The 23752-nt window shown below is 44.1% G+C and overlaps 1 protein-coding gene across 1 annotated transcript in view; it reads right to left on the bottom strand.

The window, feature by feature from the left end:
• Nucleotides 1–22690, bottom strand: part of LOC122643116 (SUN domain-containing protein 1-like) — a 32988-nt gene extending 10298 nt beyond the window's left edge. The window contains exon 1 of the mRNA XM_043836759.1: nt 21476–22690. Within this exon, the coding sequence (XP_043692694.1) occupies nt 21476–22546 (1071 nt within the window). The 5' untranslated portion in view covers nt 22547–22690. The remainder of the gene's footprint in view (nt 1–21475) is intronic.
• Between the last annotated feature and the right edge of the window lie 1062 nt (nt 22691–23752).

The raw sequence follows: 23752 nt of genomic DNA, 5'->3' as shown, positions 1-23752 counted from the left end.
ATAAGAAATAAGATTAAATATTAGATAGCAGAAAAAAAAAAAAAAAAAAAAAGGTTAAAGAATATGACTAGAAATAATAATAATAAAAAAAAGAGATGTGTTACCTAGGAAACTCCCGAAACTATGTCAGAGAGAAAATATCATCAAACAAACTTTATTTCTATTAAAACTAAGGAAGTGTTGTTTCTAGGTGGTCTAGACAGGGTTCTCTGAGCAGCCCTTGGTTCTGCGCATAGTACTAAAACTCGCGAAGTTTCGGTCGAGATATCGAATATTTCGAGTATCTCGACCTGTCCGAAACGAAATGCAAGTCCTACATGAAAAAATGCAATATTTCGAATATTTCGGAAATTTCGGTCATCTCGTTTCAGAAATTTCGGTCATCTCGGTAATTTCGGTCATCTCGTTTCGAAAATTTCAGAAATCTCGAACATTTTTGGCATTTTACACCCACAGAAAAATACCATATTTCGACTGAGATTTCGACGAAATTTCGGTATTTCGGTCAAACCGAAACGAAACGAGATTTAGTACCATGGTTCTGCCATGTGGCTAGTCAGACATGTAATTTTGTGGATAGGTGGAACCCAGGGTTCCCTGCTCACATTTCAAGTTTCAACCCAATTGGAGATAACCAAGTGACAAAATCAAGTATTGAAAAATTAAGGACTATGGAGCGAGGGCATGCCAAAATATGGATGGATAGGGATCATAGTTATCAAGGCGTCCAGGCTCCTTGGACGCCTTGGGCGCCATGGCAGGCGCCTTGCCGCCATGGCTGTCTTGGTTTTTTGACCCTCTAAATGGCCATGGTTGCTTTCCCGCCTTGATAACTGTAACAGGGATGCATGGACATAAATGGGGGAGCATCTGATTTAATTTGAGTCTGAAAATCGACATATGGCCAATTTAGATCACTCCCTCTATCCAATGGTCAGCGTTGTCAGATAATGTGTCACACCCCTATTCCAGACAAGGAATATAATATCATATAAGGGTGACTAGGACGACGCGTGTCATCCTACTAAACCGCCCGGATCACTGACACAGTGTCCCAACGCACAGTCATATCCAATATTAACACAATGTAACATTAGAATGCAGAAAAGAGGAATATTACATTCCAAGGATCAGTAGTATTGCGGAAGCGTATAAATCGAATAGTTACAAGATGTTCAAAGCTAGATGATAAATACAGTAATTAGTTACATTTCCAATGATCATCTAATAACTATCAAAAATGGTATTACAGTAAGTATTTCACCATAGGCCTTAGCCTCAAAAGTAATCAAAAGGGGATCGAGTCCCGAATATCCTCACGGCCCGTAGGCACAATCATCGCAAGGACACCCGTCGCCATGTTCCTCAAACACGGCCTCTGGTTCCTCCTCACCGATCTCATCGTATCCCGAGGGCTGAACTCCAAGTCCCGCGAGATATCCGTCACCGCACCATAATCTAAAAATGTGCGCCGAGGGGTTAGCTCCACCGAGCCAAGGGGATGGGAATGCACAAACACGCAATTCACATAGTCCAATGATGCATGCACATGTTAAGTCCATTTTTCCACCTAACAAACAACTAAGTCAATGGCATATGCTCGCGTGACAACTCGGAGACACTGGTCACTTAACTTATCGCCACAATGAAACCTCAATTGTCACGTGGGACCTACGCCGATCGAAGCCTCCAAGACCACTCGTGGCGGACCCGATAACCAATACTACCACGATCGGCCTCTCCCACCTCCACGAATCCGTCGATTACCCAACACCTAAACCCCTGTTGGTAAGGGTCGTAGCATAAGGGTGTGAAATCCTAGCCACAAATATACTACATGCAAGTCCTATCGTCCCGAGAGGTAATCCGGCGCATCAACTTTTCATCCGGTTTAGTGCCCGGTTACCCACGACGCACGGCGAAAATTCAACATGACATTCAACATAATTTCTTCATAAATGTTTATAGAGTTCGGGTTCGTCATGCACGTACCCACCGCACCGAGACCCATCAAGATACAACATTACCAATCAACATTATAACAAATAGATATAAAATTATGCAATATGCGCACACATGCTTATTAATTATAATGAGTACATAATATATAGTGCAATAGTAATAACAAGCCCAAACAACCAAACCCACTCACTCGTATACGCCAAGCACCACGATTATCAGTTGTCGCCTCGATCAAGCAATAAGCCACAAAAGTGAATATTTTAACCTATACAAGGAGTGGAATAAGGTTAAACGAGCGAAAGGAACGGATCCCCAAAAGATCTCCCATAAACACTTAAGTATAAGGTTTCAGAGACGAAGTGGTTGCAGGAGTGGTTTCATGCCCAAATTCTGCAACCACATGTAAATCCTAGGAAACCGGGGTTCGGGACAGCTTTTAGTCAAGGTCGGATGCGATGTGGTTTCGTAAAATCAATCCGAGTGTAAATCCGAGCTTCACAGGGCTCAGGACAATTTTTGCCAAGGTCGGATGCGATGTGGTTTCAGAAAAACTGAATCCGAGTGTAAATCCGACCTTCACAGAATCCATCTCGGGAAGGTAATTTCAGGGTGGTTTCTTGCAGGTCCGAACCCACATGTAACCCTCACACCTTCAGGTCCAAAAATCCAAAGGATTCCCCTCCAAGGACCCCATTTCAAGTGGTTTTAAGCACAAGGACTTCTAGAAAACTCCATCCTAAGCTCATTAGGGTCCAACCTTAAATCTCTCAAAAGGCAATGAGAACCCTCACATTAGAGCTCATAATGGAGTGAACCAACTCCACCATAGCTTGGCTTTAAAGCTCCATCTACTCCCTAGGTTCCAAGAGAGATCTAGGTCAATCTCTCCCATTACCCAACCCCTTTTTGAAACCCAAAATAGAAGAAGGAAGAAGCTTACCTACCCCCAAGATGAAAGCTCCACGATTTCTGGCCCAAGAGATGGGGTCTCCACCTTTCTCCAAGCCTCTCTCTCCTTCCTCTTTCTCTTCCTCTCCTCTTTCTCTCCTCTTTCTCTCCTCCACGATTTAGGGTAGAAGAGGATGTTGAAGAAGAAGTGATGTTCTCTCTCTCCCTCATGGACTCATTTATAACAAATGGGTCTATGGGTACCCTTAGTCAAATGGGTCATGAGGCCTAATGGGTCAACCCATTAGTCCTATGTGGGTAAGTGGATGGAATAACCCATCATTGGGTCAATAGGTTATATGGCCTGCCCACAACCTCAATTAGGGAAAAGCCCATTCTTAGATGGGTTCATATGAGATGGGTTTAAGTCCCCAATGTACTTCCTAAAGGTACGCGGGACCCGAACTTAAATTATTCCCTTCTCTCATGAAATAGCTCGAGCGGTTCAAGCCCGGACCCGCATTTCGAGGTTACCAAGGGAAGAATAATTAATAAGTCTTGAGGCTAGAACTTACTTTTCCCCTGTCATGGTTTATTACCCATGACCCCAACAACCTTCCACTGGCAACGCTAAGCTCATCACCGAACAAAATATCCAATGTGGCGACGGTCAGGATGCTCTCTCCTGAACTCCTCGCTTCCGGGCGGTACTTGGAGGGTAGTCGGCCAATCGCCGTCAGCGAACTTTCCCACTGGCGGTTGAGGAATCTTTCCTCCACAGGCAAACCCGTCTTGTGGTCAACGATTTTGTAGCTAGGTTTGACCATCATGGAGAACAGTCACCAAGATACGTGGCGGCGGTATCTACACGTCACGAGAAGAAATGATATTTAATTATATCCGAGTGCGGGTATAACATCCCCCCTTATAAGAAATTTCGTCCTCGAAATTTGACGTACCTGTAGATAGGCAAGAAAAGGGTATTTCGCCCGCATTTCTACCTCCGCCTCCCAAGAAAGCTTCCTCTTCCGGATGGTTGCACCATTTTATCTTCACATAATGAATGGGCCGGTTGCGAAGATGAACAACCTTGCTGTCCAAAATCTTTTCAGCGACTCTTTATAGGACATGTCGTCCGCAAGTTCTCACGGTGGTTCATGCGTCAATACATGGCTTGGATCATGGACATACTTCCTCAACATGGATACGTGGAAGACGTCATGCACACCTTCTAAAGATGGAGGGAGTGCTAACCGATATGCCACCGGTCCAATCCGTGCAAGGATCTCAAAAGGTCCTATAAATCTCGGACTCGGCTTTTCATAAACGCATCACCCCTTCGGAGGTGATACCTTAAGGAACACTTTATCACCGATAGTGAACTCAAGGTCCTTCCGTCTCAAGTCTGCATAACACTTCCGCCTGGGTGAGCCGCCTTGATCCGCTCACGAATCAAGTCCACCTTCTCGCATGTTACTGAATCAACTCGGGTCCAAGAATACGCCGTTCACCTACTTCGTCCCAATATAACGGTGTCCGATACCTTCTTCCCATCACCGAGCCTCAAACGGTGCCATGCCTATAGTAGCACAGTAACTGTTATTGTAAGCAAACTCGATAAGTGAGAGATGCTCGTCAGGTACCTTGCATATCATGGCACAGGCTCGGAGCATATCTTAATGTAATGCGAATAGTCCTCTCCGATCATCCGTCGGTTTGAGGGTGGAAGGCTGTACTAAAACTCAACAGTGTACCCATTGCCTTAAACCCCCCAGGAACTTAGATGTAAATCAGGGATCCCGATCGGAGATGATCTTGTGAGGAACTCCGTGTAGGCGAACTACATTATCAATGTCTGGCGAGCGACTTGTCCATCGAATAGGTAATCTTCATGGGGATGAAGTGAGCCGTCTTTGTCAATCTGTCAACGACAACCCATATGTATCGGCGCTCTAGGCGTGCGAGGCAACCCGGTGACAAAATCCATGGTAACATGCTCCCACTTCCACTCTGGAGCAGTGATGATTGTAAGAGGCCATGAGGTCGATGCCGTCCGCCTTCACCGACAAGTAAGACATTTTGCCACATACTCGGCCACATCCTCTTCATTCCCACTCCACCAGAATATTCCTTGGATCTCTATACATCTTCGTACTACCTGGATGAATAGAATAGGGAGAGTCATGGGCCTCGCTAACACTTCCTTCCTCAACTCGAGGGTTACTAGGAACACATAGCCGTTGTCTCAACATGAGAACACCACTCTGTTAAAGTAAAATCCAGTTCCGCTGCGTGTCCCCGATAGCCTCGATAACCTTTTGAATCTCCTCATCGAAGCCTGGGCTGATTGAATTCGCCCTACCAGGTGTGGATTGTCTTGATAAAGCCGATAGAGATATGGTAACACCATCAACCATAATTCCAGGTCCATCCTTCAGCTTCCTTGATGAGTTTCTCATCGGCACGCAGTGATGCCAGTGATGAGGACCGAGATTTCGGCTCAGCGCATCCGCTACTACATTTGCCTTGCCTGGGTGGTAATGGATAGTACAATCATAATCTTTCAACAACTCCAACCACCGTCGCTGCCTCATATTGAGCTCCTTTTGTGTAAAGAAGTATTTGAGGCTCTTGTGATCACTGTATATTTCGCTCTTCTCTCACCATATAAATAATGTCTCCAGGATCTTGAGCGAAAACCACGTGCAAGCTCCAAATCATGGGTCGGGTAGTTCTTCTCATAGTCCTTGATTCCGAGAAGCATAGGCCACTACCTTCCCATCTTGCATTAGAACACAACCCAAGCCCATTTTAGATGCATCATGTAGACTACCATCCCTCCAGTACCATTAGGAATGGTAAGTCTTGGAGCGGAAACCAACCTCGCTGAGCTCTTGGAAGCTCTTTTCACATGCTATCGGACCACTCGAACTTCACTCCCTTCGGGTCGGTCGTGTCATAGGAGCGGAGAGCCTTGAGAAGTTCTCAATAAATCTCCTGTAATAGCCAGCTAGTCCCAGGAAACTACGAATGTCTGCCACATTCTTGGGTATCGCCCGATCGACTCGACTTCACTTGCCAGGTCGAACCTCATACCCTTACCGAGTAAACAAGGTGTCCCGTAAATGCCACTGTTGTAGCCAAAACTCACACTTACCAATTTGGCGTACAACTGTTTCTCCCTTAGGCGTTGCGATACTAGGCGAAGATGGTCTGCGTGCTCCTCCTCGCTCTTGGAATAGACTCAAGATGTCATCAATGAAGACAATGACATACTTGTGCAGAACATCGTGGAACACCCGGTTCATCAACTCCATAAAGGCGGCCGGGGCATTGGTCGCCCGAAGGACATGACCAAGAACTCATAATGACCATAGCGAGATCCGAATCTTTGTCTTGCTGATATCTCTATTTCCGATCTTCAATCGATGGTACCTGGCCGAGGAGATCAATTTTCGAGAACACCTTCGCGACCTGTAGTTGATCGAATAAGTCATCGATCCTAGGCAAAGGATACCGGTTCTTGATTGTCAATTTGTTGAGCTCACGGTAGTCGTGCACGACGCGTACTACCGCCCTTCTTTTCACAAACAACACAGTGCTCCCGAGGAATCTGATACATGGGTCTAATGAAACCCTTCTTCAATGAGTCCTTCAATGCTGCTCTTGTAGCTCCTTTAGCTCGGTTGGGGCCATCTGTAAGGTGCCTTGAATCTGGGGCTGCACCAGGAATCGATCTATCATGAACTACGTCTCGCGATCCGGTGGCAACCGCGTTAGATCCTCGGGAAAGACATCCTGGAAAGTCTTTCACCACGTGCAACTCTTCCAAAGGCTCGCCTTTGGCTTGATGTCTATCACGGATGCTAGATAACACCGACATCCCTCCGCGAACAACTTACGTACTTGGAGGGCGGAGATGATAACTTTCTTGGGTCTCTCCCGCTTAGTACCCATAAACACAAACTCTTCACCTTCACTGGTTTGAATAGAACCTTCCTCTCTGAGCAGTTAGGCGGCTTTGTGAGTTGATAGCAATCCATTCCCAAAATCACATCAAAGTCTTTCATATCCAGCAGTCTAAGCTTGCTTCGAGTCCGTGACCACCCACACACTGCAGGCGAGGATCACAAACCGAGTTAAGTTGACCTTGCTACCCGTTGGTGTCTTGACTATCGATTTAAGGCCATTAGCTTTGGTTCATTAACATCTTCTTAGAAAACTAGGGGACACAAAAGAGTGTGATGCCCCGAATCAAATAAAGCATAAGCGGTGAGAAGCAAACAAGAACGACACTTGACAAGCAACAGAACTGACCAATCATAGAAACAAAAGCTATTATATGCATATCTTAAGAGTAGAGTGCATTACCTGTAATAACACTGGATCGGCCTGGGCCTCTTCATTTGTCACGAGAATACACCCGACCTTGAGATCTATGGGCGGAGCAGGAAGAAGAGAACGCACAACTTGCCTTGGCAGGGTGCCTTTGTGTAGTTGCACTGGAGGACCTATCATCCGAGGATGAGGACAGTCTCGAACCATATGCCCGGACTCCTTGCAATTGTAACATATAAGAGTCTGGAGCCATAGTGAGGAGTTGACGTAGGCACAGGTGCTTGCGCCTGCATCTCGACCTCCGGACTGGACCGGAAAAGTAGTAGTGTAAGATCCTCTCTTTTGGAATTTTGTGGATCCCCTAGGTTCGCTGAGAGGTCGCGGGCCTTTTACCACGGCTGAATGGCCTGTAATTCTCTCTCTCTTGGTCCTCAATCACCTTAGCGGCTTGGACCGTCTCGGCGTAAGTAGGGTACTTGTGTAGCACCACGAAGTACTAATGCTAGGTCTAAGCCCCTTCTCAAACTTCCTAGCCTTCACATTCTCGGCCTACTATGTGTACCGGCGAAGTAAAACACTCCTCAAGCTCTTTGGTACTCAAGGACCGATTTGGATCCTTGAAAGAAGCTCATAAACTCGGACTCCTTCCTATCACGGAAGTTTTGAGGGAAGAAATTTTTGAAGAAGACTTCCTTGAATTGAGCCCAAGTTGCCTCAGGGTGAGTTGCCCAAAATGGTCTTTAGAGGAGAGCCACCACGCATCGAATCACCGGAGTCGGTAGGTAGCACACCGGATCTTGTCCGTGTCATTCAGACGTATGTCACCAAAGATTCTCTCAAGATCCCTTATAAATGTTGCCGGAAAAAGGAATCATGGGCCATCTTGTAGAAGGTTGGAGGACGATGTTTCAAATCTCTCCGATAACCTAGCGGCATCCACCTGCAAGCCGAGTCACCGCTTGGACCGAAGGAGCCACGAAGTGGAAGGTAGAATAGGTCTTGGCGCCCTCTTGTGTCAAAGGAATTCGGCGGTGGCTTGAGCGGAGGAACACTAGTGCACAGAACCCGAAGGCGGGTGGGGAGGATTGACTTGCACGGGAGGAGGCACTGGCTGCCTTTCCTAACAAGGCTTGGAACATGGCCGTCATGTTTTTGCATAAATTGGCGCTGCTCTTGTTGCGCCTCCCTATGCTCTCGTTCCGTGGATTGCAACCTATTGCTCAACAACGCGGCGACATCCGCATTATTATTAATTGGCGGTGCTACCGGTAAAACCGTATTCGAAGCCTCACCGGCCTCTTCCCTAGCGGAGAACGGTTGGCATTTGGCCGTGTATTAACCATGGTTCACACTTTGGTTCTGATCAGCCACATTACGATTATAGCGCACAATAGCAATATTAAGCGAAACCAATCAAAAATCGATTCGCAAGGTAAACATAGGTTACACGAGGGGTAAGGGAAGCGATTATGAGGGTAATAAACATTAGAAACAAGTTGGTTAAGCAAAAGCAGAACAAAAACCTTTTAGCGGCGGTCGGTTTACATGCGGTTTTACTAGGCTGCATCCGAGTGTAAATCCGACCTTCACGACCAGACGGCTGGTCTCGGGAATCAGCGGATTCACGATCGGATTCAAAATCTTGCATCCGGAGTGTAAAACCGCATGGTCCAAAAACAAATTTCTGCTCGAAACTCCTCTTCAAAACCCAAAACCCTTTTTCTAAACACACCTACGCTCCGGAGAACCCCAAACCGCACTCGTCCCTTGCTCCCTCTCCCTTGAGGTGGATTTTGGCACTCAATCCACGCACAATGCATCCGATCGAGTTCGAGTGTATGCCCTCTTCCTCTCTATCGATCTATCTCTTTCTCCTTTAGACTTCTATTATGAAGAAACCCCAAAATCCATTTCGGGTTTACAAGATTTGGGTTTTTTTGTTTTCTCCTAGCTAAATAGATGGATTATTGTCCATTCTCCATTCGTTTCCCATCATATGCAACCTAGTTGAGGTATTTCCCCCAATTTTGCACCATCACCAAGGGTTTGGGTTGGATTGTGGAGAAATCCCAAAACCCTAACCGAAAAAATTTTTCTATTTTCTTATTGCCCAAATTAAATTCGATTTTTGCTAGGTAGGCTTGGTGTATATACATTTGGGGTGTCCCTATGATTTAAAATCCTTGTACTATATCAGAATTTTCCTTTCTTATGATGTTCCAAGCATGATTTACCACAAGTTAGCTCCATATATATTGCTTGAACTAAGTATTGGGTAAAAACTTCATGTTCTAGGTATACTATGGCCATGTATATTGTGTACTATATCATTCAACTTCCAACCAAATTCTGAAAATTTCCTCTTTGGATCCCTTAGTATTTTTCTTATCAAATCAGTCCAACTTTGTTTGAACTAATTGCTTGTATGATATAATGCTTCTCCAAGCATAATGTGGCCATGTACATTTATCCTCTATGATTGCATCTACATGTTGGCCATGCATTCCCCTTTTCCCTAACTCCTTAGACCATTCACAACAAACTTTTCCTAGTACATTCCCTGCTGTAATTTGGTTAATCTGTTGTAGAAATCAAGGTCTAGGTTCTAACTCCTTGTCTCGTTTCATTGTATATCTGCTTAGGCCTTAATATTCACGCATTGATTTAACATGTTTCTATATTCTTGGCCTTCTTTGGTTGCAGGTTAGGGAATCTAAATGGCTCCTAGAACAAGGCGTGCACGGGCCGAACAAGCTGCCCCAGTTGCTTTGGATACGCAATGGTTCCAAGACCTAGAGAAACAGGAGATGTACCAAGACCACTTCCGCTTTAAGAGTATCTTGGAGGGGAGAGATGTGGTACTGGAAGACCTCAAGGCCTACAAAGTAGGGCCGAGATTTGAAGCACTGGGGTGGTCCAACCTCCTCAACCTTCCAGAGCCATTCTATCCCAAGCTCGTTCGTCAGCTTCTACGCCAACCTTGCACACCGAGAACCTAGGCACGCGAGATTACCGGATCCTCTCTCTTATGTCAAGGAGTCACCATATCCTTCACAGGAGACGGTTGGCGCATCCTCAATGTAGCTATCCGGGAGAGAAGACCTCTGCGCAAGACCATGGAAGAATCCTACTCCTTTCTCGTGAGAGGGCATACAGGGGAATTATACGGGAGCTTACACGTGGGGCATTCGAGAAGAAAGTGCCGAGACTTCTTTTGCCAATTCTCCCGAGGATCTTGAGCCGGATTGTGCGGCCTGACAACATCGTGCCTATAGCAGGTCACCGCACCATGCCTTCCATCTTCGTGAGGCTATGTGGCCTATCACCTCTGAAAGGCATTCCCATCTGCCTGCCCCTACATTATCATGCGGACCATGGATAAATGCGGGCGAAATCCCGGGAGGAACTTAGATTTACCCTATGGGAGGTTGCTCACCCACTATTTTCCGAGCATTTTGGAGTTGACTTGGTGAGGAGGATCGAGACTTAACCGAAGATCCACCTCTGCAGATCATAAGCTGCTCAGGCGAGGATGCAGTGCGATGGATGCATATAGTGATGGGAGCCATTGGCCCCAGAAGAGGGTCGCGGGCACGAGCCTCGGTGCAGGAGCCTCCTCCTCGGCCATTTGTGCATGCGGCCTCTTCATCCGCAATTGCTCCTAGTGGGTTTGACATCGACCAGGATTCTTGCACTCACGGGCGGATGAGCACCGGCGTGGCTCAGGGGTTTGAAGGAGTGAACACTAGGCTCGATGCATCGAGGCAGGCATGGAGAGCCTCGGCGGCAGAGATGGAGGACTTGCGCTCCTACCTCCACGATGAGGGCACGAGAGGACGAGCCCAGTAGTGATGATGAGATGGAGCAAGAGACCTCCTGTCCATTCCCACCATGCTCTCAATGGACCCCTAGCTTTTTGTCTTACCATGCAAAGAAATTTATTTTTTTTTCTTGGTTGTAAGAACTCAAGTCTCGATTCACTGAATTTTGTTGTAATCGCTCGTTTGGCTTATGGAAATGTTTCACATTTGGAATTAAGGAATATATATATAAATATAAACACATGTCTTTTCCTTCCATTTATTTGTGCCTATTATTTGCTATTGTCTTCGGCTTTCTCCCTAAGCTTAGTCTTCTCCCCAACGATTCCACACATTCCATTATGCATTGTTGGATTTTAACCGACATTGGAATATAATATCATATAAGGGTGGCCTAGGCTACGATACGCGTGTCATCCTACTAAACCGCCCGATCATATAAGGGTGCGACACAGGGCGCGTGTGTCCCAACCCATATCGGCTACGGTGTCCCAGCGCATCCAATATTAACACAATGTAACATTAGAATGCGAGAAAAGAGGAATATTACATTCCAAGGATCGATAGTATTGCGGAGCGTATAAATCGAATAGTTACAAGATGTTCAAAGCTAGATGATAAATACAATGAATTAGTTACATTTCCAATGATCATCTAATAACTATCAAAAAATGGTATTACAGTAAGTATTTCACCATAGGCCTTAGCCTCAAAAGTAATCAAAAGGGGATCGAGTCCCGAATATCCTCACGGCCCGTAGGCACAATCATCGCAAGGACACCCGTCGCCATGTTCCTCAAACACGGCCTCTGGTTCCTCCTCACCGATCTCATCGTATCCCGAGGCTGAACTCCAAGTCCCGCGAGATATCCGTCACCTGCACCATAATCTAAAAATGTGCGCACGAGGGGGTTAGCTCCATCGAGCCAGTGAGGGGATGGGAATGCACAAACACGCAATTCACATAGTCCAATGATGCATGCACATGTTAAGTCCATTTTTCCACCTAACAAACAACTAAGTCAATGGCATATGCTCATCGCTGACAACTCGGGAGACATCATGGGTCACTTAACTTATCGCCACAATGAAACCTCAATTGTCACGTGGGACCTACGCCGATCGAAGCCTCCAAGACCACTCGATGGCGGACCCGATAACCAATACTACCACGATCGGCCTCTCCCACCTCCACGAATCCGGCATCGATTACCCAACACCTAAACCCCTGTTGGTAAGGGTCGTAGCATAAGGGTGTGAAATCCTAGCCACAAATATACTACATGCAAGTCCTATCGTCCCGAGAGGTAATCCGGGCGCATCAACTTTTCATCCGGTTTAGCGCCGGTTACGCACAAGACGGCACGGCGCATCTGATTCAACATGACATTCAACATAATTTCTTCATAAATGTTTATAGAGTTCGGGGTTCCACCCGCACCCACCGCACCGAGACCCATCAAGATACAACATTACCAATCAACATTATAACAAATAGATATAAAATTATGCAATATGCGCACACATGCTTATTAATTATAATGAGTACATAATATATAGTGCAATAGTAATAACAAGCCCAAACAACCAAACCCACTCACTCGTATACGCCAAGCACCACGATTATCAGTTGTCGCCTCGATCAAGCAATAAGCCACAAAAGTGAATATTTTAACCTATACAAGGAGTGGAATAAGGTTAAACGAGCGAAAGGAACGGATCCCAAAAGATCTCCCATAAACACTTAAGTATAAGGTTTCGAGACGAAGTGGTTGCGGGAGTGGTTTCATGCCCAAATTCTCGCAACCACATGTAAATCCTAGGAAACCGGGGTTCGGGACAGCTTTTAGTCAAGGTCGGATGCGGATGTGGTTTTAGAAAAGCGAATCCAGTGTAAATCCGAAGCTTCGCGGGGCTCGGGACAATTTTTGCCAAGGTCGGATGCGGGATGTGGTTTCGAAAAACGAATCCGAGTGTAAATCCGACCTTCACGAAATCCATCTCGGGAAGGTAATTTCGGGTGGTTTCTTGCGGTCCGAACCCACATGTAACCCTCACACCTTCGGTCCAAAATCCAAAGGATTCCCCTCCAAGGACCCCATTTCAGTGGTTTTAAGCACAAGGACTTCTAGAAAACTCCATCCTAAGCTCATTAGGGTCCAACCTTAAATCTCTCAAAAGGCAATGAGAACCCTCACATTAGAGCTCATAATGGAGTGAACCAACTCCACCATAGCTTGGCTTTAAAGCTCCATCTACTCCCTAGGTTCCAAGAGAGATCTAGGTCAATCTCTCCCATTACCCAACCCCTTTTTGAAACCCAAAATAGAAGAAGGAAGAAGCTTACCTACCCCCAAGATGAAAGCTCCACGATTTCTGGCCCAAGAGATGGGGTCTCCACCTTTCTCCAAGCCTCTCTCTCCTTCCTCTTTCTCTTCCTCTCCTCTTTCTCTCCTCTTTCTCTCCTCCACGATTTAGGGTAGAAGAGGATGTTGAAGAAGAAGTGATGTTCTCTCTCTCCCTCATGGACTCATTTATAACAAATGGGTCTATGGGTACCCTTAGTCAAATCGGGTGGTCATGAGGCCTAATGGGTCAACCCATTAGTCCTATGTGGGTAAGTGGATGGAATAACCCATCATTGGGTCAATAGGTTATATGGCCTGCCCACAACCTCAATTAGGGAAAAGCCCATTCTTAGATGGGTTCATATGAGATGGGTTTAAGTCCCCAATGTACTTCCTAAAGGTACGCGGGACCCGAACTTAAATTATTCCCTTCTCTCATGAAATAGCTCGAGCGGTTCAAGCCCGGACCCGCATTTCGAGGTTACCAAGGGAAGAATAATTAATAAGTCTTGAGGCTAGAACTTACTTTTCCCCCTGTCATGGTTTATTACCCATGACCCCGAACAGCTTCGCCACGGCAACGCTAAGCTCATCACCGAACGAAATATCCAGCTGAGGTGACGGTCCAGGATGCTCTCTCCTGAACTCCTCGCTTCCCGGGCTGGTACTTGGAGGGTAGTCGACGAAGTCGCCGTCAACGAACTTTCCCCACTGGCGGTTGAGGAATCTTTCCTCCACAGGCAAACCCGTGCTGTGGTCAACGATTTTGTAGCTAGGTTTGACCATCATGGAGAACAGGTCACCAGCATACATGGCAGCGGTATCTACACGTCACGAGAAGAAATGATATTTAATTATATCCCGGGGTACGGGTATAACATAATGCCTCCATGGGCCAGAAATAGGTGGCCCTCTTAGAAAGCCTATCAAAGCAGGCCGGCCTAGAAAAACTTTCACCTAGACTACAAATACATAACACCCATTTTTGGAGAGAACCATCCAAACTTACTATAATAAACATTACTCTAAATGAGAGGAAACACCATCTTAACTAAATGAATTGACATTTGTTCCCCATCATAAAATCTCAAAAAATACAACCACTTCCTATACTTCAAGTTGAGGTCTCCAAATTGGCTGCTTTTTGTCAAGCCATTAAGTTACTTCATCAGCAACCCCAAACCCCAGTCCCCTCCCGCACCCCCGTTTTTGTGCGTGAAAAACTTGAAAGCATAAACCAAACTCAACCAAAAACTATAGTGATATCCCCATCTAAAGAAGATAGGCATAACAAAATAAGAGCCAGAAACAAGTAGACACAAACTATGGCTTCCCAAAGGCCGTCAAATGAAGGATTATGATCAGCTGTTAGAACTGTATCTTCTTCAATTCACTCCTAAAAGCACCCACTGATGTTCACTCCCCCATATGCCTTGTTCCAGCCCCACCAATCATAGTCCGAAATCTCGCGAGATCTCGGTTTTTTGGAAAGCCGAGTCGAGATGCCATCCGAAACATAAAAGTGCAGTATCTAGGCGAGATATCGTCTCGAATGGGCTCGATAAACAGGATAAAAGTCAGAAGGAAAAATGCAAAATCTCGCCGAGATCTCGGGTCGAAAAGTGTGTCTTGGGTATGGGGCTGGGTCATTTGACCCAAATGACTTCATTTAAGTCATTACAAAATCTGTTTTTGGGGCCTTAGCTCGACAGAGACACCCTTTTGCTTCTCTTCTTCTCTTCTTCTCTCCAACTCTCTTCTTCTCTCAATTCTTCTCTTCCCTTCATTTTTTGGTTGGATTCAAACATTTGGAAACTGAATTTGGTGCCAAAGTGAAGATTGCAGCTCAATTTTGGAGGATTGCTCAAGTTTGTGAAGGTTTTTTGAAAGGTAAACCCATTTTCCCTAAACCTATTTTTTTGAAAAAAAATTGATGAAATCTTGGTAGATGGGTGTGATTTTGAGTTATGTTATACAAGTTAGGCCGATCTATCACTTGATGGAGGCCGAATTTTTTTTTGGGTTATTAAATTATTTATTATAATTTCTGAAAAAAAAATGATTTTTTTCAAAAAAGAAATTAAAAAAAATAGGATAAATACTTTGGATGTGATCTTGATGTATGTTAGACTAGTTTGCATGCTCTACAGCCTCATGGAGTCATTTTTTTTTTTCACCCATTAAAAAAAATATTTTATTTTTCAGATTTAATAATAATATTATTAAAATAATTAAAAAATATATAAAATTAAGGAAAAATACCTGTTTTTGTTGGAAAATTATGCACAATATTTGTACATAATGTCCAACTTCAAATGATGTCAAATACATCATTATGTTATAATATTTTATATTTGAAGGTATAATTATTTTTAATAAAAATTATAAATATTATTTTTAATTAATAAATAAATACTAGGGTTAGGGAATAAATAAGAGATAGGTATTTGATTGTTCTAGTAGCTTCATATTATGTTAATAGTTATGAATACAATACTTTATGTGTTTAATACCTTACTTTAAGTCTGTAATAGTAACTAATACATGTTTTTTTATGTAACAGTGTAAAAAATAAGATATTTCTTACACAATGGGAGATATAGCATGGCTACATGGAGTTCCGATGTCTGAGGACAAAAAGAAGTCAAAGTGTAACTACTGTGGAAAGATTTTAAATTCTGGAGGAGCAACTAGGTTAAAGGAACATTTGTCTGGTCTGGGCAAGGATGTTGCCAAATGCCGAAATGTTCCGAGCCAAGTGAAACTGGCAATGGCACAAAACTTGAGAGGAGTACGAACAAAGAAAGCTGAGAGGGAAAGACAACAAATAGCTTTCGATGAGGCAGTTCTAAAGAGGCCTGGTGTAGACATCATTGGAGGACTAGGAGATACTGAATATAGGCCTACACCTGGTGAGTTCGAATCAGAGGCTGAATATAGGATTTATCAGCAGACTTTGGCAGAGAGTAGGCAAAGTTTTCATTTTGAGAATATAAGGGCATATGAGCAAACAAGAGGAGCTGGTGGATCTGGCTCAGCTGCACCAATGCAAGAAGATGAGAAGAGGAGAAGCACTGGCACAAGAGATATCCCACGGCCCTAAGCCCGACCACGAGCATGTTCCTCAGATACCATTTTTAAGCAGGATCCATCTACCTTTAGGCAACAAGATGCCTTCCAGCCAACCATCCCGCAAGTGTTTGGTGGTAAACAAGAGGAAGCACGGAAAACCTTCAGCAAGTTCATGCTATACAATAGCATTCCAGCTAATGTAGCACAAGGAACATATTATAATGCATTCCTGGACGTTGTAGGGAGGGCCGGCGTAGGATGGAAGGGGCCTACACCATATGAGTTGTATAATGTATACTTGCCTAAAGAGGTAGAGGAGCTGAAAGAGTACATAGAGGGTCTGAAGCCAAATTGGGACACATATGGGGTTACTCTTATGGCTGATGGTTGGACTGGACCTACTAAACAGTCCATCATAAATTTTATGGTGAGTTGTAATGGGAAGACTGTCTCCTTGAAGTTTGTTGATGCATCAAAGCATATCAAAGATGCATCATACTTGTATAAGCTACTGAAGCAAATGGTGGAGGAAGATATAGGAGCACAGAACGTTATCCAAATTGTGACGGATAACGGTTCTAATTTTAAGAAAGCTTGAGAGAAATTGATGAACAAGAAGAGTAAGAGGATCCGCCTCTTTTGAACTCCATGTGCAGCCCATTCTATTGATTTAATGCTGAAGGACATGGGGAAAAAAGCTTTGGTGGCTGGTGTGGTCAATAGGGCAAGGCAAGTGACCACCTTTGTGTATAACCATGGTTATGCTTTAGCCATGGTGAGGGACAAATGCAAGGGGAATTTAGTGAGGCCTGGTGTCACTCGATTTGCCACCAATTACATTGCATTGAAGAGCATTCAGTCGAATGTGGTAGGTCTGAGGTCAATGTTTGTAAGTGAGCAATGGTTTAAAGGCCAGGTTCTAGGACACAAGAAGGGAAGGCAGCACAAGAGACCATTGCAAGTGATGGATTTTGGAAGGACTTGTATAAAGTTGTTGCCATATTAGAGCCAGTGGTTGCAGTACTAAGGATGGTTGACACGGAGAAGAAGCCTACCTTGCCCCACATATATGCTGCCCTGCAGAAGATGAAGGAAACGGTCCGAGCTGCAATACCCCGAAGTGCTCGCTCATAAATTAACATCATTGATGAGTGATGGGAGAAGCACTTGAGTCATCCCTTGCATAAAGTTGGTGAGTTCAACACTTCGACATACTTTACACTTTATATGGGTTTTTACATTTACATATTCAAAACTCAAAAGTATTAAGTCACTAACAACTTATATTTGTGGTTTCCCCTTTACTAGCATACTATTTGAATCCAAAGTACCAGTACTCACATAATCTTGGGCTGGACACGGATTTGTTACTAGCAGTTGAAGCTGTTATTGAGAAGTTGGAGGTCAATCCCAAGACACAATCTGACTGCAATGATGAGGTGAGACTATGGGACTTTGGTACATTGGTAGTCAGTAAAGGAATGTAATTACTAAATAGAAAATACTAATGCCTCTAACACTGTTTGAAATTTAAAATGAAAATAGATCAAAGCCTTCAGAGAGGCCTCAGCAAGTTTCAGTCGAAAAACTACAGTGGAGGGTAGACAAAAGTCAGACCCTGGTAGGTGGCAATGTAGCATGACTTTACATTTATGAATTATAATTTTATCCCTTTACAATGCACATATTCTTAATATTCTATGTTTATAATGCAGCTGACTGGTGGGTGCTTTATGGTACAAGTTCACCCAACACGAGGAAAGTAGCAATCAAAGTGCTCTCACAAACCTGTTCATCCTCCTGGGTGCGGCGCAATCGAGTACATTCACATTGATACACTCAAAGAGGCGGAGCAGATTGGGTAGTCAACGACTAGAGCAATGGTGTATGTGCATTATAATATGAGACTAAGGATGAGGCACAAACGTGAAGAATTTGAGAAGAATGACAAAGATCCCATCGAGCTAGCCAACATATTCCAGGAGGATTCTGATGATGATGAGGATCCCCTATTCCAGTGGGTGAGGGATCGTGGTGCACCAGAGATGGATGAACCTATAGGTAGGCCCGACTCCACCATTGAGTCCGTAACCGGTACAGATGTTGACGAATATATGTCGCAAGAGGGGCGTGCACATTCTCAATCATCGAGACCTTTTGAGGCGGCAATAGGAATTCCTCCTGATGGTGATGGTGATGGTGATGACCCTGCTGGTGGTGATGACCCTCCTGGTGGTGGTGGTGGTGGTGGTGGTGGTGGCATGCCTGCTGGTGGTTATTATGACGATCGTCATGAGGGGATGTGCAAGCAATACCAGTATGAAGTGGGAACACAGGAGGACCCTGTGCGTTTCACAGGTAAGTCTCAGTTTACACATGCCACACAAGATCAAGACCATGGTGGCCACAGCAAAACTTACAAGAGAAGGACGGGTTGCAAACACAACCAACCTCAGTATGATGACACGAGTATGAACACCATGCTAGCAAGTTTTGGAAGCATGAGTATGGATACTGGTAGTCAGCATCAGCCGTGGCAATCATCTCAACCTCATTATGCCTATGATTATGGCCAGCAGAGCACCGGTTCTGAATATAGTTTCTATGGTCAGTTTGGGGCCTTTGGGCAGTCAACACATGCGTATGACTATCAAAGCAGTGAGGCTGGCTCTGGCATTGGGTCCACATTCCCAGCCCCATACATTCCACAATATGACAGTAGCACAAGCAGTGGATATCAACCTTCACAGCAACAGTCTAACGCCACTGTGGAACAGCTATACCCTAGGATAGGGGTCTTGACATATGTGGATGAAAACTCTTATATGAATGCTGTGGAGAACTATATGCAACAGTGGAGCAACAATGTGTCATGGGAAGACTATGTGGGACAAATGGGGAATGAATATGTCATTCAATCTCCTTTTATGTGATGATAGTTGTAACTTGTAACTTGTAACATTGTTATTTGTTAAGCTTGAGCAATTTGATGTATCACTTATTCAACTTAAACATTTATAATGCGTATTAACTTGTTTTCCTATTAATTGAATGTTTTGTTTGAGTTCTATGTACATAAATTATGTCATTAATGTATATACTATGCTATTTTAATACGTCGCCGCCTACCAACTAAGGGTCCGATGTAAAAGTCATCTTTGGACTTTGTTTTTGCAAAATCTAATAATGCCATTGTGTTTAAATAGCCTAAAATAGGTTGTATACCGATTTTCAAACCCAACAGAGGTCTAAAACCCACTGAGATGGGCTTCCGAGTCTAACAAAAAAAAAATGCACAAACTCGCCGAGATCTCGGCCCAACTCGATTTTTTCATGGGCCGAGATGGCTCCGAGACCCGAGTTTTCGAACCTTGCCTCCAATACAGGTTTCTAAACTATATGTACTTAATCCAAATTTCCATCTTTGAGTGAGTCCTTAATGTCCTTAAGTGATTCAGAACTCCTAACAACTTTATATATCACTTTTGATCCCTCTCTTCCTTTGTGATCTGAGCAACCTCCTTCCCTCAGACATTTTAAAGGACTTTGCACAAACTCTTGAGCACCAAAAGAAAAAGAAGAAAAATCTAGAGAACTATTGACCTGCATTAAATTTCCACCGCTTTGGTAATGTCAATTTCTTCACCATCTTGTGTATTCAATGGATTCCTCTGGAGAATCAGACGTATCCCATGAGCATAGTTGTCAAGCCATCGCCTAGGCGGGCGCCTTGGTCGCTAGTTGGTGTCGCCTTGATTTTAGACCCTCTCCAACTCCGTGGATCACCTAGACGTCATGACAACTATACCCATGAGCATTACTCACTAGAATAAGAAGCATTTGCATGAAGAGAATCCTACAACATAGTAGAATGCGAGTTCTGTTTGGAAAATTGCTAATAAACCCTGGGGAGCTAAGTTGACGCAGATCAGACAAGGGATCTGCTGGTGGTGGGTTTCAGATCGATGGAAGAGAAGAACTTGATCTTCTAAGGAAGAAGGGAGATAAGGGGCTGTTATAGGACTGTGAACAGTAATTTTAGAAGAAAAATGAGAGAGAGAGAGAGAAAGCTATTAAACAAGAAATATAGATCAGAATATCGAACAAGCAAAGAGAGTAACACATCCATAAAATGGACAATAACTGCAGTGCAATGTTGAGATGGATGAGTGCTATGTGACAGAATGAAACAGAACACATTAGAGCAACTTAGGCATGGGACGAATAGGAGATAAAATAAGAGAAAATAAAATTTGATGGTTAGTTCCCATATGGCTTTCATTGTGACGATTGAATAAGAATTCAATGTATGGCAAGCGCTACCTCACCTGGTGCGTGCCAATCATTCAAGTCAAATGGCTGGCATCGTGAGCAGAAGTCGATGATGGTTAGTTCATAAACAATTGAGAACAATTTTTCTGTAAGATGCAAGTTGAAGAAAGGCTACAATGAATCAAATTGAAGGAGTGACAAAAGACAAGACTCATTATGATTAAACAGAAGATATGGCCCTCCACACAGTGAAATGGAGCAGAATCCATATAGCCAACCTTAGGTAATTAGGATAAGGTTTATATGAGTTGGTCTGAGAACTTGACAGAGGAAAAAATCCATAGGAAAAAATCCATTGTACGACCATGATTATTTGATTCCATCAAGTTAAGATCTTAAAAATAATGGCTCTATTATCAGTTTAAATGTACTCATCATGGAGACATACAATGCCTATCTTATAAGTTATAATATCAAGATTGCACAGAATTTCGATAACTATATGATTTAAACCCCACTTCTCCCAACTGGTGTTACCAAACCAATTATAAATGAATCAACTATAAATCAGAGTTTCCATCTTTAGATAGATGAATTTTGCTATTTCGCATGTAAATCCTTGACAGGCAGCATAGACAGATGTGTGATGAAAGATCAAAAAATAATGCAAGAGATTAAATTAATAAAGCACAGAACCAAGTAATTGTAAAGCAAGAACATTTGGAGGAGAAACAAAATGAAGACCAAGAAACAAGATCGGGGAAGAAACGTCACCTTAGCAACATGTTCAAGGGTAATGGCCTCCGGCACAATTGCAGTCCTCAACCTGATCTCAACCCACCCACTGCTTCCAGATAGAGGAAAACACTGCCCTGGCTCTCCAAAACTTGGCTGCAACATCTTCTGCGCATCACTATGAACCCCAATTCGGCCGGTTGTTGCAGAAAACCAACTTCGGGCCTTACCAGGGAAGTAGGGCTCTGAATGTCTAACCACCATGCCTCCACCAGAGGCCAAAGCATAGTCTACCCGTCCAAGCCCATCCGCCGCATGCTTTTCAATCTCCTTTGTCACAATCTCTCTAGCTAAGGCCCTAATGTCATCCAAACCCCAATCTTTACCACTCTCTTCAGGGCTTCTACTCTTCTTCACCTCATCCAGAAACCGCTCAAAATCTTCTTTAGGAATGATTCCAGCAGCCATCAACTCACCCAAAGACCTGTCCATGCCTTCAGTCCTATCCACCAATTTCTTCATCTCGTTCCCAAGTAAGGCTCCTTTCTCTTCTACTTTCGTCAATTTTCTATCTACAACCTCGACCTGAACCTGCATCATTTTTGTCGTTGTCTTCACAAACTTCTCGACGTCCGCGATCCTTCCTTCGAAATCCGAAATACCCAATCGACCAATAGCACTATCCTCAGACTTGTAGGCTTTCCACATCAGTTGGGCAAGAACTAACACAATAAGAAGAGACAACAGATTCCAAATCAAACTACTTAACCCTTTCTGCCACCAATGTTTCTCCGGTTTCAAAACCACCTTCCTGGAACGCCTCGGTGAAATAGTGGAATTAATTAAATTCTTCTTCGCCTGCAACAAATCTTTGGGTCTCTCAAGAACCGTCTCACCCCTAATCGAATGGCTGAGATCCTTCCCACCAGAAAACTTCTCATCCCCGCCGCCGGCTTCCGATACTCCATCTTCACCGACCATTTCGATACTCGATTTCTTCTCTGCAACAACAATAGCCCTTTTCCTCGCATTTGTCTTAGAACCCAAAGCCAATGACGGGCTACTGTTGACTGCCGTCTTCGCATTGATCGCGACGGTCGACGCAGACATCTTTACACCCTCTAATCTTATGACTGCAACTTCTCGAACCCACAAACACCCAGAACTTAAAAAAATGCAGAAGAAACAGAAATGGACTTCAAAACCTGATAATCCCACATGCCAACAGAGGAATTTGGAGATCAAGATGGATCAGAACCCTCTCCCCCCTCCAAAAGAAAAAAGAAGGCAAGAATCTTTCAAAGAAGAAGCCAGACTGAGAAGAGAAGTTACGTAGAAGAGGGAGAGGTCAACGTCCAAGAGAGACAGAGGGACGGAGTATCAAGGACAACCGGAACCGGACAAGAGGCTCTGCTTGAGATTTCGGAGCGACAGCGAATGGCAGATGGTGTAAATTAGTGATTATATTGGGCTATAAACGGTTGGTGAGTTGCTTTATTTTAAATTCGCGTTTCCGAAACGACGAGGCTGAGCGCGAATGCAGCGAGGAATCTTTTGGGGAGAGTTGGAAGAAAAAGATAGAGAAGAGAGGGACAGAGAACGTGTTTTTTTTTTTCTTTTTTAACTTCTTGGAAAATCTCCAGTTTTTTATCCATTCGGTGTATATTCGTTTTGAATCTGCCGTTGGCACCTGACAGCCACGGATGGCAATAAGTAGTTATGCAGTTATGAGTTAAGAGGTGCGTAATGTTCTCCCATTACTGCAATAAATGAGTCTAGCTTGACGGTTGGGTCATTCGTAAGGGTGAAAGGCCGGATTGGGCCAGGTTTTTTAAAACCTTAGCCTAACCCTGAGTCCTCCACGGCCCTAGGTCAGGCTGAGATATCTCAACCCATGCCCAATCCTATAGGACTCAGCCCAACCCAGCCCGGCCCTGATTGATCATGATCGGGTTGGGTTGGGCCAGGTTGGACCTAATTGACCTTGGTTTTTGCTAAGATCTGGTTAGCCTTGATTGGCTAGTCTCATGTGATTGAGTATTGTTTTGTTATTTTGGGTTAAAAAACATAGTCCAATCTTAAAATTTTAAATATTTTTGTTCAATAGATAATTAATCTTTTTTTTTTAATAAACCAATAGATAATCAGATACTAAACAAAAATTGCAAAATGTAATTAATAAATTGTAAAGCATAATCTAACACAGGGTCAGGCCGGGTTGGGCTTAGCCTGAGGCCTCAACCCTGACCCAGCCTGACCCTCACCTCAGGCCTGAAAATTTCAACCATAACCTGCCATCAAGGTTGGAAAAACCAG

Source organism: Telopea speciosissima, chromosome 10 (assembly GCF_018873765.1).
Source record: "Telopea speciosissima isolate NSW1024214 ecotype Mountain lineage chromosome 10, Tspe_v1, whole genome shotgun sequence".
Classification (NCBI taxonomy): domain Eukaryota; kingdom Viridiplantae; phylum Streptophyta; class Magnoliopsida; order Proteales; family Proteaceae; genus Telopea; species Telopea speciosissima.
Note: the sequence above shows the minus strand (reverse complement) of the source record. Positions and strands in the feature narration are given on the sequence as shown.